The sequence below is a fragment of the Penicillium malachiteum genome (genome assembly GCF_028827825.1).
Source record: "Penicillium malachiteum strain IBT 17515 chromosome Unknown utg000002l:1.0-8849297.0:1.0-8852440.0, whole genome shotgun sequence".
Classification (NCBI taxonomy): domain Eukaryota; kingdom Fungi; phylum Ascomycota; class Eurotiomycetes; order Eurotiales; family Aspergillaceae; genus Penicillium; species Penicillium malachiteum.
The window spans coordinates 1,112,578-1,130,997 of record NW_026643095.1 but is presented as its reverse complement, the minus strand read 5'-3'; the positions used below and the strand labels follow the sequence as shown (position 1 = coordinate 1,130,997).

Genomic DNA, 18,420 nt, shown 5'->3' with positions numbered 1-18,420 from the left:
TCTTTAATTTGCTGGACTTGACTTTCTCTAGGTTATATTCGGCAGTTTCAGGAAATTATCGATTTAACTTTCTTTTTCATAGAAATTGCTACAATATTCGCTTATCTTGTCACTATATTGAAATCCTTTAATGTATTCTTCCTCTCCTTCATTGAAATTGACAGCATCCAGGTCTTGATGCGCCTAGCATCACACTCAGCAGGAGGCGCAATATACGTGCGTACAGGTCTCAGTACCAGATTTGGAGAAGAAAAGTCACAGCTGCTGCAAGGGCTGGCTGTGGTATGAGAAGTGATGCGTACGCATGCGCACGATGTGATGGCAGAGTCTGTCCTTGACACCCTGGCGCTAGGATGGGGGGGCTACAGCTCAACTAGCGGTGTACCCGGATGGAGAGTAAGGATGAGGCCATGCTGGACGCAACTGGGTATCAACGTGGATCAATTTTCCGAAGTTTGATAGTGCGAATGACTGGATACAGGGGGCCAGTATAGAATGGTGATGTTCAAGTTCAGATTTAACCAGTGGTTGTATACTCCGTATAGATGCCTTGAATGTGGGGCCATCCACAGTGTGACTCTGGGCAGCTAACCTTTCTAGGTTAGCGTCACATTTAGGTATCAATCTTTATGACATTTCCAAGGTTCCAAGGTTGAGACCTCGGGAGTCATAAACTTGAATGTACAAGTTAATAATCAATCAATATCCCTTCATTTAATAATCTTCAAGTCCCATAATCATGCTTGCAAGTTTCAAAAACATATTCACCCCATCTACATATCCTTCAGCACTCATCGCTATTGGCAACTTTGGTCCTCGGGCCACAATCACTGTTCTTCATCTTGTACCCGAGAACGGTACCACCGAACAGTTCGGCTTCACACCCTCCCAGACCAAATTCAACCACTACGGAGCCAAAGAACAGCCCAAGTTACGCGAACAGATCGGTACAGCCACGCTTTACGTTGGAGATGGAGAGAGTGAATTCAGCTTCCTTGACGATTTGAAGACCCGGATCCATAAGCGGCAGAAGGACTCTTTGAGCTTGAAGCAGGAAGAGCAAGGATATGCTGAGGTGGCTCAGATGGTACAAACCGTTCTTAAGCCTGCAGCACTTGATGCCATACGTGAAAGAGAGGGGAGAGGGCGCTCTATGAATGCGACGCAGACGTATCCTGTGTATATTGTTTACGTTAAACGCTCGAAGCCAGGAGGGATCATACCTACTGATTTCAGGAGCATCTCTTAATGAGTCACGCTTCCATCAAGAAGTCTATATCTTTAGCCTGGATTTTATTGAATTTTGAATCGATTCTTTTAAGAACTTTAGCACTTCAAGGTTGAACCAGTAATTCAACATTTGAATAAACCAATTTAGCCATATTTGAACTACCATCCTTGGCGTGTATAGTACAATCACGCTCCGACTGGGTGGCACTGGTATACTCCAATCGGATATCTTTCAAAACATGTTAGCACTCGACGCGCTAAGACTGCTTTAAGTTCTTGATAAGGTTCTTACACCTCACCAGAGCCCTTACATACTAGCCTGCGTGATACTAAGTACGCTTTTGGAAAGTCTTTATCGATTCAGGCTGAATGCATTCGAAATTTGGGTGAAATGAGGCTTTTCTTTAGCCTGAAACATCCTGAATAACCTTGAACATCTGGAACTCGGCAGATTTCGTCATATTTAGGCACATTGGACAAATTTGGTGGAATTTGATCCGAGTTGAAACTGTGTCTAGTATGGGATTGAATGTCATAAGGTGGGGAATTAGGCAATAATCCTGGGTCATTGCGAAGTCACTAATACCACACCATATGTAGAATGACGTTGTGTGTCAGTGATTGAACAGGGATCATGCCGTGTTGGACTTTTTTTCCCCTCTTCTTTCCACTTGATTTGTTTGTTCAGTTGTCGATCTTTTCAAGGGTCTGAAGGATTCTTGTCGAATGAGAATATTTCTTGTTGGTATTTGTTTCGGACACTAGTTTAGTTCCAATTTGAAAGCTCGCAGTTCCAAGATTCTGGTCATGACGAATGTTAGAACAAACTTGAAGACTTTGTATTGAGCAACATTCTGTTCAGCTGAACGGGTTACGGAGTATGTATGTCCTTCAATCTGATGATCTTTTAATCTCGCGGAGATAGGCCGAGTATAAGGTGTGGGGACAAAGAGAAGTGGACATCGTCTGGGGCTAAGTTAGTGAGAACGGGGAGTTAAGGAAATGGAGATCTCCTCCCGTGCTTCCCTTCTGTTCCAAGGTTATGTTCTCTCCCTCGGTAACTATAATACCAAGGCTAGGACGAGTCTAGCATAGGAGCTGTGCTAGTGTAGTCAATGCTATTATTCGGCTGGTCCCGAGATAGTGCGTATAATCCTGGATTGGTCAATACATAATGAGCTTCAAGGTCACATTGGCCGGGTCAACGAGACGAGACCCCGCAAAATCCTGTTCATTGTGCCTTGTTCTGCCTGCATTGATCAACATTTGTGACATTTAATGAATCCCGTCTCCAGAGGGTTACGTACAATGTGGTGCCTCCCAGGAAAAAGGTGGATAACGACAGGGGTTTCGGTAATGCTCAACCGAGAGCTTGCAATCGCACAGACCGCTTTGATAAGGTCAGAGTGGAGGCAACATTGTATCAGATCTATTCCGTCCACGAAACATGTAAGAACTTTTCTTATACTGATATTTCAAGTTTATTCAAGTTCATCATATTCAGAAAGTGGGGAGATTGAGTTATGGGCTCGATTGGCTCAGATTTGTCAAAGTTTCCGGATTCGTGGCTTGATGCTTGTTTGCCATCCGATAACCGATCCCGTTTTCTATGTCATATGATATTCCTTGAAAAAGACAAAAGGATTGACATGAGAGAAGAAAAATGAGCTAAATGGGATAATTTCATGCACGATCAATCCTTTTCCTTGCGGAAACTTGCCGAGTAGACTGAATTCCTTCGGCTAAACCCACCCACTCCAGAGACTAGGCTCGTAGTTCGGATATTTGTATGAAAGCGGGTCGACAAAAGTACATCGCGTAGCCGAAAAAGCACGTCACAATAACCTCAAGGCCCACATGATAGCGGGAGTCCCGAAAGCTTTTCCTCTTTGTTGCAATTTTGTGGTTTATGATGAGCCGACTGGTGAGGATTTTTAAAGATTTTATGCATGATGACAGGTTTCAAGGAGGATTCTTACGCTTACTTAGTGAGAACCTTGGAAAATCAATGCAAGCCACAATTTGAAATGGACACGTCTCTTATATTAGTACAAATCACGTCGAGTCACGACTGGTCGGATATTTCCAAGCCAATCACTAGCCTACCTACTAAGTAGACACCCGTGGAGATGCTGGTTCTTGCAGTTGGACGGGTTTCGAGTCCCCCATATTAGTACATACGCCACTCCATAGTGGCTGATCACTGGCATTCAAATGGCAGATTTGTAGTGTCGGTCTTTCGTAACGAGGCACCTGGGCATTGACTACGCCACTTTTGCCAAGCCACCGAAGCTATTTCACAAGTACCGGAAATGCGAGACGGAGTAAGGACCAGATATGGTTAATACATAAGAACTTTAGGAAGAAAGTTTAAGACATAATAATGAGGGTCAACGTGCTTGATTTTGGACTTGATATGAGATAAAAGAAAAGAAAAAATTAAATTAAATTAAAAAAAAGATTGCGACGAAAAAACCGGTAGTTAAGGTGAAAGGGGTTATAGAACGGGTATAAACACGGCAGATTCAATGTTGCACGTTGCATGTCCACAGTTGCTATGTACTACTTAGGGAGTACTCTGCGACCGTTCCTGTGCCTTCCAAGGATCATGCATGCAGTATGTGGACCTTGACGGTTTCAGATCAACATGCATGAGCATTACCCGATAAAGCCGCCGGCAGGTTGTAATCTTCACTGAAAGAAATTCAATTCAAAATTATGGAGATGCTATACAAGTCACAGTATTTAATTAATATCCGATATATCAAAGAGCTTTCCGAAAAATTTGAACTGCTGATCATCCTAATACAGGGTTCGTAAATAATCCTGAACACTGGGCAGTGATAACTCAAGCTCGTTTGATCTGTTCAAATGGTTATTCTGTACAGTATTTTTGGGCGTTGGAATCTTAGCGAGCACCATGACCTATTTCTCCGTGCATTCTTTTATGCAAGGCATGATTCGTACATTCAAGTTGCACATCTTTGTGGGTTTAGCGCCGGGTAATATGTGACTATTAGTACGAAGTATATCCGTGCCAGTGATTAAAATTTACTTTTTGGAGAAGATTCTGGGCACTGAGTATGTACTTCATACCCCCTAACATTACAGAGTTAGGGCTTCAACGTTCAACCTTGAAACATTAACCTAAAATGTTGAAATCTTTAAGTTTTCTTTAAACATTGATTTGAAAAGATTAGAATTAGAATTTGTTTCGTTTTAGACAAGGTTTATGCCTAGGTGGCAAGGCTATTATCCCTACTAGCGCAATCGAAAGGATTTAGTGATCTAAACATTAACATTGATTCTCAATATCCAGAACTTGAGAACTTGAATTATCCAAGTATCGGGTGTATTCCGGAAATACTAGTACTAAATAGAAGGCAGAGTCTATAATTAATCACCGGTCTAATCCCAACCCTTTTTCCGCAATCTAAATCTAGTATCCGAGTTCGAGTATCCGAGTTCCGTAATCGTATAAAGCCCTAAACTCCTCAATCCCGCGATCCTTTTATAGGTACGATTGCATCATTGACTTCTACCCCTGCTCAAGATGTACATTACATTCGCACTAATTAGAGGGTCTTTGTCGCCCTTCCCGCTTGACCGGGATAAATGATGCCCGGGTCATGTCACATACATGTACCTCCAACCTCTCCCTCTCTCTATTACCTTTTCGCTTATCAATTAAGCTTTGACTTGACACACTTCATGGCTATATTAGAGTGCTATAGAACGTTCTGATATCACTTGAGCCGTCCGTGAATGCCGAATGGCCACACGTAGATAGTTTTCTTAGGTGGTAAATCTGTCCCCAGAAGATCCGTCGACGATCCCTGAGTACATTAGGGGGGGCCGGCATTCTGCGGCGAAGCTTCGTTTCAACCCACTTGTCCCCAATCGCTCGGAGATTGCGTGGGATTGCATGGAAATAAGTCTTGGCAGAACCTCTTCAGGAATGGGGCTTGGAATGGTATTTCAATTTTGGCCTAGAAGCTCTGTTCTAGTTGATTCTTAATGGCAGCCTAGAGGGGTCGGACTTGCCCCTCCCACATCCACTACTGCGTGCTTCATGTATGTACATGTACGTGAGTACTTTGTGCCTCTAAGGGAACAAAAAAAAGAAGCACGGACTCGATCGAAAGAAAAAAAAACTAAACCCCCTGATCCTTGGCAACGTTGTCGACAAGCGGGAAGAAGTGGATATGATTATGGAGACGCCATTCCTTTGTCTGGAGGTGTAACTTTTTTTCCCTTCTTTTCCCCCCCTATATTATCTGTGGGGAGCGGGTTAAAAGATTGATCTCAACGTCCGGCGTTTCGCCGATTTGTACTTTATTATCTACTAGTAGTCGTCATTCTACGAAATACTGGGCTGGGACCCCTTCCCACCCCTGGCATACGCACCGCGGGATTTGATGGGGAAATAGTAGAACCACGTTGCCCGTGCGGGCCCCCCTGGACCCAGACCTTAATCGACAAATTCCCTCTTTTCTTTTTCTTTTTTTTTTAATTATTTCCACCTTCGTGGTGAGTGTTTTATCGGGTCCGAGCCCATGGGGAGATGAGAAAGTGTTAGAATTTTGAATTTCATAGATTAAGAGACTATCTTATTGATAGCATGTGATTCCTTTCTTTTTTTTTACTTTCATGAGGAAGACTCAAAGGTTAATATGTGTGTATACTCCGTACTTAGATACCACATGGAATATGTAAGAAGACCATATAACTTCAACATCATAATCATACAGAACATCTACACATCCCATAAGATGTGATAACCATCAAGAAATTTTCATCCCGAAAAAAAGTAAAGAAAAAAGAAACAATTTTGTCAGGGGCCCAAAAATCAGAAGTACATCAGGGTTTCTGGCCATCGGTCTACCATGGCACCAACTTTGAACACAAGGCAGAATCCCCTTGACTCCAGACCATGCGGCAACAAAGAAAACAATAAAAATGGATAACAGTGGTAGGACGCTCGGAACGAAACAAAGAAAAAAAAAGGCAGCATAACAAACAGGCCTTAACGAGGCCAGAACTTGCCGGGAGATTCGGGCAAAGTCCAAGTACCTCCAGGGCACAAACTTTAAATCGGGACGGCCCTCGAATCATCGTCCTTAGAGTGTAAAAGAAAAGAAATGTTGATCAGGGCGGGTTTGACGAATAGATGATTTCAAATTAAGGACTCCATCAATATCGTCATCGGTTCGGGAGAGCGGCGGAGTAGGTGTGGGTATTGCAAAGAGGGTCGGCTGAAGCCGAATCATAGTTCCTAGCTGCATTGCTAGAATGCAATGTGCAAGAACGGCGGGTCGGCGAAAAGAAGGATAAGGAAGGAGGATAAGAAAAAGAAAAAAAAAAAAAGCACACGCTAGACCGAAATACGCTCAAAAGTAGAAGATAGTGATAATGGTATCCGGATGTTGAGGTAGAGGTAGAGAGAGGTAAAAGAGAGAGGCCCGTAAAAAGAAATCATGGGTTGCGCGGTTGCTCTCAAGTACTCTTCAACGACTGCAAAGGAGACATCTGCCTACAACCACAATGAATCGATCATGAGGTCCATCTGAGCAGTGATAGTCATTTTCTCCGTCCAACTCTGTGCGGATAAAGTGTGCGGCGGGGTTTTGGCAGCTGCTATAAATGTAATAGTTTTTGAAATAGCTGCACATTTTGGTCCCATTGAGGGTCCCGTAGGTTGAATTGGAGAGAGAAACTTCCAAGGTTGAAGACCAAATGAGCCAAATGAGTCCACGTAGTAGGAGATTATATACTCCGATTCACAGGAGTGATAAAAGATAAAAAAACTGTGTGCGACAGTAGGACTCCTGATCAATGGGGTTTGAAGTCGTGGGGATTTAATATAGTCCTAGAAGATGGTGGCGATGGGACGATAGTCGTTTCGGTCATAGCATTCAAGAAGTGGGAAATCAAGGGAAAATAATAGTGGGAAGAATCACACAGATGCCGCGTACTTCGTTCAATTGTAAAGTACTGTAGAAAAATTTCTCTGCTCCACATAATTTGATACCTGATGGGTGTTGGTACGGAGCAAGTATCTACAGTACTCAAGTAATTCTACACAAGTAGCGTCGGGAAGCCCTGCACCCCACTGTGTGTCCTCTCTCTCTAACCTGTGAAAATTAAGAATAAAATAAATATCAATAAAATATCATCGTTTTACAACAAAAAAAAAAATAAAGAGAAAAAAAAAGAATATAATTAAAATAAAAATAAAAATATTCAATCCTTGTCAGGAAGCGGGTCCTGCATGAAGAGAAAAAAAAATAATAATAAAAAAAAGTGGCTTTGATCATTGTGGATGACCGTTTAAGAATGAGGACCATAACTCGGAAATTTGCCCAAGACTATCAGGGATCAGCCTATTCTCTCATCCGTTCCTCCACTCTTCCGACGTGTGAGACCCGTCCATTATTCGGCATAGCATGTATCGGGATGTGGTGGGAGATCGACGCGGTTCCTCGCAGCCGTTGATGCTTCTTCTATACACGTGGCGCTAGTCAGGATCTTCATGCATACACGCTGTCGTGAGACGTGGTCATCTCGCGCAAAATTTCCTATACATTGAAAGATGGCGGGGGATTTTCAGGGATCAAACCAGTATCTCTGTTTGTTACTAGCAAAGAGAAAAGAAAAAAAAGCAAATCAGTCAGGCGATAAGTATACTGTTGTCTTTGGGATCGTCTGGTGACAAGTGAGCATAAACTTGAACTGTTTGGTTCATGAGGGATTGGGCAAACCTCGTGGAAAATTGGGGACGCGGCTCGTTGGGCATCCTAATAAAATGAAATGGACCCATTGCTTCCAAGGTTTACGTACCAATGATGGCAATATAGGAAAAAGGAAAAAGAATGGAGCTTCAATCTTAGACGCTGGTCCGGCGCCGAACGTCGTTCCGCTGGTATCCATATCTCCCGATTGATTGATGCCCAAAAAAAAGAATGGGCACAACTTGCCATTGTGAAGAGGCTTGCATAAAGAATTATTGCAATATAGAAGCAAGACGTATTACCCCGTATAGGTGATCAGTTTCAACGAGTCATGGGCGACGGAAAAAAAAGACGTGGACCCTTGTATATAGAAGGTCTTGGCAAATAAAAGCGTCATTCTAGTGAATTGACAAATCAGGGTCGTTCAGGGTAGTAGTAAATGATGGCAGCGGACTCAAAATCTCGGAGGCGAGCTCGCGATCTCCGTCCGGCATCCAGAGAAGTTCCTAATTGTGGCTCTTGACAACTCCACGAATCACAAAACAAGGTTTGAGCTTTCGCTCGGCATTCTCCAGATCGAGCTCCAGAAGTAATTTCCCCACTGACGCACACTAGCGCTGGAAAGAGATTTCCTCTTTAGGCTATGGTTCGATACTGGTCATTCGGTCGTCTAATCGCTGTTTGGTCCACTGTGCGTGACGAAGTCCGCTCATCGGCATTGAAAAAGCTCCGACTATCAATAATTGGTCACAGTAAAAAACCATGCAGGGATGCTTTGCGTTACTTGCGGCTTGTGCGGCACAAATAGTCGAGAAAGGGGGTCCTAGCAGATAGAGACTTGCACAAGGGTGGAATCTTTGTAGTCAATCATACGCTAGACTCCACGTTGAAGAGGCAAAGTTCGGGGCAAGCGAGAAACACGAGATGGTGCGACAAGGGGAGAAAGTGATGATGTCTTGCCTGCAGACAAGTGACCGATCCACATGCAAAGGTCTTTTGTCACCTTCCTCTTTTCTTTTTAGAACAGTTTTTTTTTGTCTTTTAAAAAATAAATTGAGAAAAATTTCATTTATTCCAGAACATTGTAGATTTCATTTCTCCCGAGGCATATGAGCTATGGGCCCATTTTTTTGCCTTGCTAGGGCGTCAATGTGTGTGCGGATGGTGTGGCCGAGCCAGGTAACTAGCTCCAATGGCATACACCCGGGGCGATACGGAGCGGCGCCGCTTTGGTCCCCCAGCCCCAAGTTTATCGGGTTGTGGAGCTGTGAGAAGAGATAGTCTCCAGTAGCTTGCCTCGTTAGCTCCGTCTCGGGTGCAGCTCCGGGAGTCGCTCTTCGGAAGAGGGGGTTGTGCATGATGTCGGCACCGAGGCTTGAAATTCTCAAGTATTCCGAGGTTGCGTTAGTGTTCCCTAGCGTCTCAATATACTTCCCAACAAAGCCACAGGAGCCATGTTAGTCAGTAGGTACTTGGGAACTTTGAAGTTGTACGGTTAATCATCCATGGGTCAATCTCGGGAGCCTGGAGCTTACTCGGTCGAGTCACGTGCTTTGCCAGATTCGTAGCTGACTCAGCGGGAGAAACCACATGGTCACGCTAGTCTAAATTTAGTAAAGACCAGGTGACCCTTTTTACCCCCTCGCTTGAATGAACAACAATTGAAAGTCAAACTTCTTGGCTTGAGGAAAACCCAACGTCGACCCCCCAATTTCACTCGTTTGCCATCACTGTCAGGGTCGGACAAACTGCATTTACTGAAAACTGCTGGAGGAGATCGAGAGATCAGTGAAGGCTTAGTGGTCGTCAACTCATCACGCGCTTTCCCTCTCCACTAGTGCCCACTTCCAGCCCGTCGTTGTGGAGACCACTGACTGGGAGTGCCTAGTGACCGCCCACCACAACAGGTAACCCACTGTTTGTTGTCATCACCGTCGGCACAACCATCGCCATCATGGGGTTTGGAGATTACAATTCGATATGCGAGAAGACGCCATTGCCTTTGTGCCTCCTGGTAGGCCCGGCCTCATCGATTTCCGGGGCCACAGGGATCGTGTCTAACTGTTATGCGCGGAATATCGAGCTCGCCAATACGATGATATTTCAGGGAGCTGCCGCATTCATGCATATCATGGCACTCAAAATGATAGTGATGATGATATTACATATTCGATCGAAGTTCACCGCTGTTGGTTCGTTATACAGTTGTCTCAGACTGGTCTAGTGAGATATGTTGCTAACCCGCCTCTACTACTAGGTCGCAAAGAGATTGTCACTTTCTTCTATCTCTACTTCGCTCTGACTGTCTGTTCCCTGATAATTGATGCCGGTGTGGTTCCACCACGAAGTGGTCCATTTGCCTATTTCGTGGCAATACAGAATGGCTTGGTCTCAGCTTTGTGCACTTGCCTGCTGGTTAACGGATTCGTAGGCTTCCAATTGTACGAAGATGGTACCGCATTGTCCGTTTGGTTGATTCGTGTCCCATCCGCCATCATGTTTGCTATGACATTCATCATCTCCCTGCTGACCTTTAAGTCATGGGGTGGCCTGGGGCCCGAGAACACTGTCGGGATGTTCGTCGTGCTTTACCTCTTGAACGCAATAAGTCTTACGATCTATGTCGTTATGCAAATCTTGCTCGTGGTGAATACCCTGGATGAACGTTGGCCACTTGGGCACATTCTCTTTGGTGTGGCGGTCTTCATCGTCGGCCAAGTTCTCCTCTATGCATTCAGTGACCTCATCTGCAACAATGTCCAACATTACTTGGACGGCTTGTTTTTTGCCACTTTCTGTAACTTGCTTGCAGTCATGATGGTCTACAAGGTAAGATCAGCACCTCGATTTTCTTGATATGGATATGAAGCTCACTATTTATAGTTTTGGGATTCCATCACTAAAGAAGACCTTGAATTTTCCGTCGGTGTCAAGCCAAATACCTGGGAGGTTAAAGATATGCCGGAAGAAGACCGACGTCAGACTGTCTATTACGACACCCATCCGGAATACACCAGCATACCTGGACACCACCGCGCGTCGACTTACAGTCACCATAATTACTAGCGGTTTTCCCTTCCCGGTCTGTATTTGTGACAAATTTTAACGATCTCTTTTTCCATGTTACTTTTTTTTTAAATTGGGACCCAGACGCAGTAGCAGGGTTACCGTGGATATTGGCCATCTACAAGCATGAGCGATAATATTGCATTAGCACTTAGCGTGTATCAGGAGGGTGAGCGAACGTCATCCATGGATATGTACAGGATCTGGAGATTAATAGTAATATTACCTAGGTGCCTTTCAAGGTTCTCATTGGGGAGTAATGGCTCTTTATGTTGTTGAGATTCTTCAGCTTTCGGTTTACATTATAATTCCCCGTGTCTACATATGATGTAGTGATAACAAACTTGAAATATTCAAATATCGAGACTTTTCCGGGGTGTACTAGTACATTTGACTATATACATGCCGCTGCCCACTGGCAGGTGCTGCACATGTGATTTGGTTCAATGTTCTAATTTTAAGGTTGGTTCCAAGGTTTTATTCTTGTCAAGGTATATGTACTACCTAGATACGCCATATTTAGTAGTAGTAGTGGGCCGGGCCAACATGATATCACCTGATCCTCCAGAAACACACACTCAGGCTATCACCTCAACATGCCATGTCCTTGGCAGCTATTGAATGAATCCCAAGGCCTTTCATACCGACACAGTCTCAGTCAGGGCACCGGAACGGGTTTAAAGCTGGAAATAACGAACTAAATTCCACGCGAAAGTCTTCGAACATCGCCGAGTCTGCGATATCAGTATCATCAAAACCACAGAGGGTCTGAACTGGACGCAGGTAAAAAGCCTGTGATGTGATTGGCAAAAGACTGGTGTGGAAACTGACGACTCGATTTTTCGAGAGATCAAAAGCTGAATTGCCTTTGATGCACCTATCTCGGGATTTATCCAAGTGTGTGGATGACTGAACTTCCTCAAGATTGCGATTCATATCAGTTCCCTAGCTTAGGACTTGGGACTATAATGACTCTCGTGGATATTGAAGAAAGAATAATTACGTGCCTGTGGGAAAGCGGTTGGTACTGCTACCACCCAGGTAAAAAGATATCTCAGGCCGTATCACTATCTTCTTGATCTAATAAATTATAGACATATCGGCCATCATCGCCTGAGGCTGGGAAGGATATCAGACGAAAGCTAGAAGCAAGTGAAATAATCCCACACACAGTTAGAGGTTGATCTGAGAGAGGTTGGTCTATATCAACATACCTGAGCTAAAGAAAGTAAGAGACACCCACCCTTTACTTTCGTCTTCTCTTAAGTCTATCAGGATTCTGAGCTTCTTACTTATCAGATCATTTTCCATACTCAGGTTTCCTACTTTTGCTAACTTTCATATCCTAGAGATTGCGGTTAGCAGATAGTCACTATGGAAAAGTGAGCTCATCAGTAAGACTTGATCTTACCTGCCTGTTTAAATGTTCTCACTTGGCGTGACTCGAATTAGAGACGGTTGAGCGGAAGTATAAACACTGTCTATCAGAGGAACCTTAACCTCAGGGAAATAATAAAGGGGTTCCAATTGTGAAATCAAATTCCGAAAAAATACTTATTGCCTTCTCCTCCTAGGCAGAACACATCATCTGAACATTATACCGACCTAAGTCGGTTTTCGACCGGGATCTACCGCCGGTGTGACACGAAGACGAAGTCATCACCTTCCGCGGATTGGTCAGCTTTGCTCAGCTTTTTCTGCTTGAGCGGGGAAGAAGAACTGTACCAAGGGGTATCGATGAAGATCTCCGCGGCTACACATGCGCTTTGAAGCATCTCCTGGTAGCCGGGATTCTTCTTCGGCATGAACATGGTCGTATGCGCCATGATTTCATCAGACGCCTGGTTGTTGGTCGCTTTAATCCACTGAAGTGCAGCGATTTTCTGCTCGACGTTGTTCTCAACGTCGCGAGGAAGCGTGCAGAAAGTGCGCTGTGTGGGTCGGACGATTCGCCGGGCGAAGGGCGACTGGTTGGCGTCCGAATCTGTGACTAGCTCTTTGGCGCCAGTACCCAGGCAAGTGAAGAAATTGACGCTTCCGATTTTTCTCTCGGGCAGGTCAGCCAAGTCGTTGAGTCGCTTTTCAAGGACTCGTGGCTGGGTTAAACAGCCGACAAATTCGAGATGAGAGGATGCCCAGCCGAGGCTTTCGGTGATGTTCTGGCGGTTAGCATAGGCTGCCGCACCAGCAGCTGCGACAGTTCCCAAAGCTCCAGCATACATGGCGTATTTGCCCATCTTCCCCCAGCCAGATACAGCGGCATTGTCAGATGTTGGGTCGTCAGCGGCTGGGTTTTTCGGCTTGCTGCTGCTGCTTCCAAGGCCAAGGCGATTCGCAACTCCGGAGATGGTATTATAGGTTGAGGAAGCAGTTTGGTAATGGCCTTCTGCACTGTATGAGAGAACACCAGGAGAGATCCCCAAAAAAGGGGTGTCAAAGGCAATTAAACCTTTGATCTTCGGGAACATGGTGTTGGCAGGTTTCATTCCATCAGGTAATTTGCCCGTGACAGGCTTCTCATTGGCCAGTTGAATAAGCAAGTCGGCGCCCACAATCCCACCCATGGAGTGTCCAACAAGAATAACATAAACAGATGAGTCAATGGTCGGAGAATGGTTCTCATTAGCAACCTCAATGTCGATCACCTTATCTTGGAGCCTATCATCATAAAAAGGGGTCAAAACTTGATACCTTAGACAAATTTTGAGATATGATGATCAGGCCCATCTTACCATTCACGGAGCTTGCCCACACATTCATTCAGGCTACCACGGGTCTCGTACTTGGGGTAAACAGCCTTTGCGACCGTGACGTGAGGGTATTTGTTACTCAACATAGTTCGGAAATGCTCAGGGAAGTCTCCGAAAGTGACATCGTCTCCCTATAGAGAGATCCAGAGATAAGGTGGGCTCTTGAACAATATATGAATGGGGGATTGGATTGAAATCACAAATAAAAGTGAGCTTGTGAACCAGGCAGGATCGCCAACTTACCTTAAAGCCGTGCACAAAGACGAGAAGGATTGTTTTGTGCATATTGGAGTTGGGTTTGATGGCGGCCATGGAGCAACCAAGAAGATCTACTCAAACACAACCGCCTTGCGGAATCTGAAAAAACAATGCGCTCGATCCAGGAATTGATGAGGCTTGTCGCGGACGCGAGATTGTAGATGAAGAAAGGGAAAATGTGGAGATGTGGGGATCGTTACGTCACTTGTATACTGCCTGGCGGTGTGGATGTCAGCGTGGGGGGTCGCTCTTCACTCCATCTACGTGATTACTATACTCGGAGAGACTTCAGGAAGGGAAGATACATTGAATTCAATCAACGGGAGAGTTAGAAGCTACTTGAGGTCAATACATGCTGTTGGATTAATCTACGGTCCAATGGCGTTTTATCTAGACTTTGGATGCAGGAACATATGCTATGTAGATCTCTAGACCCAAGTTAGGATATCTCAATTATTTGAGATCCTGAGAAAAGGTTTTGGAGATTGATAGTTAGTCTGTATGGTTGAAATTATGATTGAGGTGGCTATTATATAGTTTGATTTTAAAATTAGGGTTAATTAGCTACTAGTTTTATTGGTCAAAATTTTGTATGTGAACCTGGGTAACAGCCGCTTAAGGGCCACGATAATAAGTGTAAGTAGAGATTCAAATCTGGGATAAGGAGAATCATATTAGTCTAGAAAGGCTTGGAATATAAGAAATCTTAGCCCTGATTACAGAGGCAGGGGCTAATAATGACTTCGTGCATAGAGACGTACTACTACTGGGATCCAGTGCAGGACACCCGTAGACATGAAACAGGGTTCAGACTATAATTGGACACACATATGAACCAACTGGTATGATTCATCATCTATTGGTTGGAATGACGGTTTCTGATATGTGTTGAATTGAGTTTGGACTTCAACCGTGGTCCGGTCTATTCTATGCATCTTCTGGAACATAATATGCAGCTCATAGTTTTCCTCTGCTTGACAATTTTTGTACCCGCAACATACCATCTTGCATTGAGGTTGCAATCAATTTGCCATCATGATTCCATAAGTGGCTCTCGTGCACAACTCGATTCTCTGCTGATTGGGGTGACCATCCTTCTTGAATAAACCACTTCATCTGCAAACTAGAGTCACCATTCTTGGAGACTGCATCCCAATCAATCATGCGGAGCGGATTTCCATGACGATGTACAATCACAGTTAGACTTAGACTGCCCATTTCTGCCCAACGCGTGAAACCCAAAGCGCGCGGAATCAATAAAAGAGAATTCTTGTCGCTTGCGTACATATGGGCGCATGCGTAGAGATTATCATACTCTCCAGCAAGTTCTCGTTCTCTAATTTCCTCAAGTGTCGCATCGGCTTGTTCATCTGGGGACCCTTTGAGACAATAATGCATCAACTGACGATATTTTTCGGGGTTTGATTTAATTTCCTCGCTTTTGTTGAAATTTTGCATGTCAACTTTGCGTACATCAAGCCCAGGGAATTTCTTTTCGGTGATATCACCCTTGTCCGCTGCTTCAATCCACCAATCCACATCAACACTATGACTTATATCCTGCTCTTCAGGTCGCTTTGCGGATAGAATATCCCGATAGCGGTCTTGTACAGCTGGTGGTTGATGTTGATAATCTTGGAATCCCTCATCACGCTTGAATGAACATAAGCATGAAAAGCATATCTTGCCGTCTTGCCGGGCATCAACTGCGCGCGTGGAGTACATATATCCATCTCGGACATGTCGAATTGTGTATATGTACGGAATATCCAAGCGTCCACCTACTATGAATGATCCCGTAATAGCCTAACTGTGGTGTTAGTCTGATTCTCAATATAGACAATGGTCTAGAGATCATTATTGAAGCAGGGTCGTACGAACATGAATAACAAACCCTTTCTCAACTGTCTTCGAGGCGGCATAAGCAGATTGAGCGTAGACATGTCCTCCAAATGCTCGATTGCCGAGGCCGGGAGGATAAGGAGCAGCTAGAGACTGAAATTGCTCAATTCTCTCAGGGTCACTGCTGCTCTTGTTGACCTCAGTGTCATCAAGTCGTTGTAGCGCCATTAGCGCCGCAAAAGAAGACGGGGATTCCCTCATGATGTTATCGGAGTCACTGCCAGTGCCTGCTGTGCACTTGGCCACGGAAACAACACTAAGAATATTTCAAGTTGGAAATGAGCCGAAGAATATCTTTCAAGTCGAAGGAAATTGAATTTCCACTGGCAATATGGGGGTCTAGATCCGGTGCAGAAAGGTACCCTTGATTGAAGCCCTGGACTTTTTATCAATCAAGTAGACTGGCATATACCAATAATTGATATAAAGACAGAAGGAGACACTCTGCAGAAATAAAATAACTTGAAGAGAGAGAAAGGGGCAACTGGGGAGAATGAAGTACTCATCGGTTTCCGGGGTTAACACTTTCGGGTACTAGAGAACCTCGGCAGGGTACGAGATCACGTGGATAATTAGCGTGCATTAGTGTTGTTGTTTTAGATATAAGATTGAATTGGGAAAAGATGGTATCAGATTGAAATTTTATACAGGATGCGCCAATTGTGCTGACAGTGTTGAGTAGTAGTGCCAAATCCCCATGCGGTAATGTTACACAATACAAAAGAATAGAGACGCTGAAGACCAATCACCAAACCGCCATATGTAATCGCAACGGTTTGATGAAGAAAAGAAACGAAATCAAAACTCAGACATTCTAGACTGAGGCGATGAGATGGTATCACTGATGCTGCGAACGTTGTTCCATCCAGCCTTGCCCTCAACATCCTTCACCTCCGCGAGCTTGTCACCCAACTTCACGACTGAGAAGTTGATCATACGCGGGTCAAGACCAAGGGTACGGCGGACGGATGCCTGAACGGGACCTGAGGAATCAAAGCGCATGATGAAGTGATGTCCCTCGCTGTATCGAGCTTGATGCTTGGTGGTGACTTTGGGCAAGCGGAAAGTGCCCCAGTTGGTGTATCCTCGAACGACACCGCCGGAGCGGATAACTTGGGCGCCGGCGTTACGGGCAATTCTATAGATAAAATTAGCTGACAGGTCGATGGCGAAATAATCAGGACCTTGATGATGGGACGTACTCCCGAACCTCGTTGAGGCTGCCCGGGCGGACCTGTAGAAAGAGATTGGTTAGCTTCTCGCAACCCGAATTTTCGCATCACGTTAATATGCAAAGTCAATGGGAACATACAATTGCAATCAATTCGTATAGCATCGTATCGAGGAGTGGTGTAGAATCTCGATTAAATTGAAGGAAGACGGACCCGACAGATCTCTCCTTGAGCGCGCAAAATCCGATCGAAGTCGGAATCCTTATCAGTCTTGGCAGAATTCCCTTATCAGTACATCTTGCCTCCGCCGGGGAAGCACCGCGCTTCCTTTCCCTTCTTAAACTCCACCATCTCCCCTCTTTCTCTCTTCTTTACTCTTCAATCTTTCCATAATCACTTCAAAAATGGCCTCCGTTGCTCGTGCTTTCCGTCCCTTCGCCTCCCGGGCCCTTGCCCAGCAGCCTGTTGCTCCTATCTGCCGTGCTACACCTGCTTTCCGCTTCCCGCGGGGAACCCGGAGCTTCTCTCAGAGCCCTCTTGGTGAGTGTAGATGCCCTCAAAGCTGCCCATTGGCGTCGTAGAAGCAATTATTGTGCAAATTGACTATTATGTGTGATCATTGGAGCCTTTGCAAGCTTCCTGACGAGTATTTGTTGAGAAGATGACGCTGACCAAGCTATGAATTACCATCTACAGCTCAATTGAAGAAGTACACTGAGTCGCACGAATGGATTGAGCTCGCCGAGGGCGGAAAGACTGGTTAGTTTATTGCATCTATCCCTATCTTGTGTCTTGACACTTGAAAGATCGTCGCCTCGAACAATTAACTAATCCCAATCTCATACAGCCAAGATCGGTATCACTGACTACGCCGCCAAGTCCCTCGGTGACGTCGTCTTCGTTGAGCTCCCCGAGGAGGGTCTCGAGATCTCTGCTGGCGAGCCCGTTGGTGCCGTCGAGTCCGTCAAGTCGGCCTCTGATGTCCTTTCTCCCATCGCTGGCACCGTCATCCGTGGTAACGCCGTCCTGGAGGATAACGCTAAGACCATTAACTCTAGCCCCGAGGCCGAGGGATGGATCGCGGAGATTGAAGTCAGCGATGCCGCAGAGATTGATGCTCTCCTGGACGAGGCTGCTTACCTCGAGACCATTGACGGCGAGCACTAGAGTATGAGGTCATAGAGATTTGTGTTGGAATTACTAGTAGATGTGGGGCAGGCTATTATCAACAAGAAAATCTCTTGTTTTTATCATGCCCTGTGGTTTTATATGATTATCTGTGTCAGGAAAGACATTTTTCTCCTTTTTCAA

At 45.0% G+C, this 18,420-nt stretch overlaps 6 protein-coding genes across 6 annotated transcripts; 3 read left to right on the top strand and 3 right to left on the bottom strand.

Moving 5' to 3' along the window:
• Nucleotides 1-739: 739 nt before the first annotated feature.
• On the top strand, nt 740-1,249 carry N7483_003473 (uncharacterized protein; the record flags this gene model as incomplete). The annotated part of the gene is made up of 1 exon (XM_057086910.1): nt 740-1,249. The coding sequence occupies one exon, from the start codon at nt 740-742 to the stop codon at nt 1,247-1,249; it is 510 nt and encodes a 169-aa protein (XP_056946739.1).
• Nucleotides 1,250-9,915: 8,666 nt separating this feature from the next.
• N7483_003472 (chitin synthase export chaperone) lies at nt 9,916-11,027 on the top strand (the record flags this gene model as incomplete). Its single annotated transcript, XM_057086909.1, has 3 exons — nt 9,916-10,153; nt 10,219-10,790; nt 10,845-11,027. The coding sequence occupies 3 exons, from the start codon at nt 9,916-9,918 to the stop codon at nt 11,025-11,027; spliced, it is 993 nt and encodes a 330-aa protein (XP_056946738.1).
• A 1,628-nt stretch (nt 11,028-12,655) lies between these two features.
• On the bottom strand, nt 12,656-14,062 carry N7483_003471 (esterase/lipase family protein; the record flags this gene model as incomplete). Its single annotated transcript, XM_057086908.1, has 3 exons — nt 12,656-13,685; nt 13,760-13,908; nt 14,021-14,062. 3 exons carry the CDS (start codon nt 14,060-14,062, stop codon nt 12,656-12,658), a joined length of 1,221 nt encoding a protein of 406 aa, XP_056946737.1.
• Nucleotides 14,063-14,992: 930 nt separating this feature from the next.
• N7483_003470 (acyl-CoA thioesterase) lies at nt 14,993-16,138 on the bottom strand (the record flags this gene model as incomplete). Its single annotated transcript, XM_057086907.1, has 2 exons — nt 14,993-15,841; nt 15,917-16,138. 2 exons carry the CDS (start codon nt 16,136-16,138, stop codon nt 14,993-14,995), a joined length of 1,071 nt encoding a protein of 356 aa, XP_056946736.1.
• Nucleotides 16,139-16,735: 597 nt separating this feature from the next.
• On the bottom strand, nt 16,736-17,273 carry N7483_003469 (mitochondrial 37S ribosomal protein bS6m; the record flags this gene model as incomplete). Its single annotated transcript, XM_057086906.1, has 3 exons — nt 16,736-17,075; nt 17,140-17,171; nt 17,250-17,273. The coding sequence occupies 3 exons, from the start codon at nt 17,271-17,273 to the stop codon at nt 16,736-16,738; spliced, it is 396 nt and encodes a 131-aa protein (XP_056946735.1).
• A 240-nt stretch (nt 17,274-17,513) lies between these two features.
• N7483_003468 (glycine decarboxylase subunit H) lies at nt 17,514-18,276 on the top strand (the record flags this gene model as incomplete). Its single annotated transcript, XM_057086905.1, has 3 exons — nt 17,514-17,649; nt 17,806-17,868; nt 17,957-18,276. The coding sequence occupies 3 exons, from the start codon at nt 17,514-17,516 to the stop codon at nt 18,274-18,276; spliced, it is 519 nt and encodes a 172-aa protein (XP_056946734.1).
• Nucleotides 18,277-18,420: the final 144 nt, after the last annotated feature.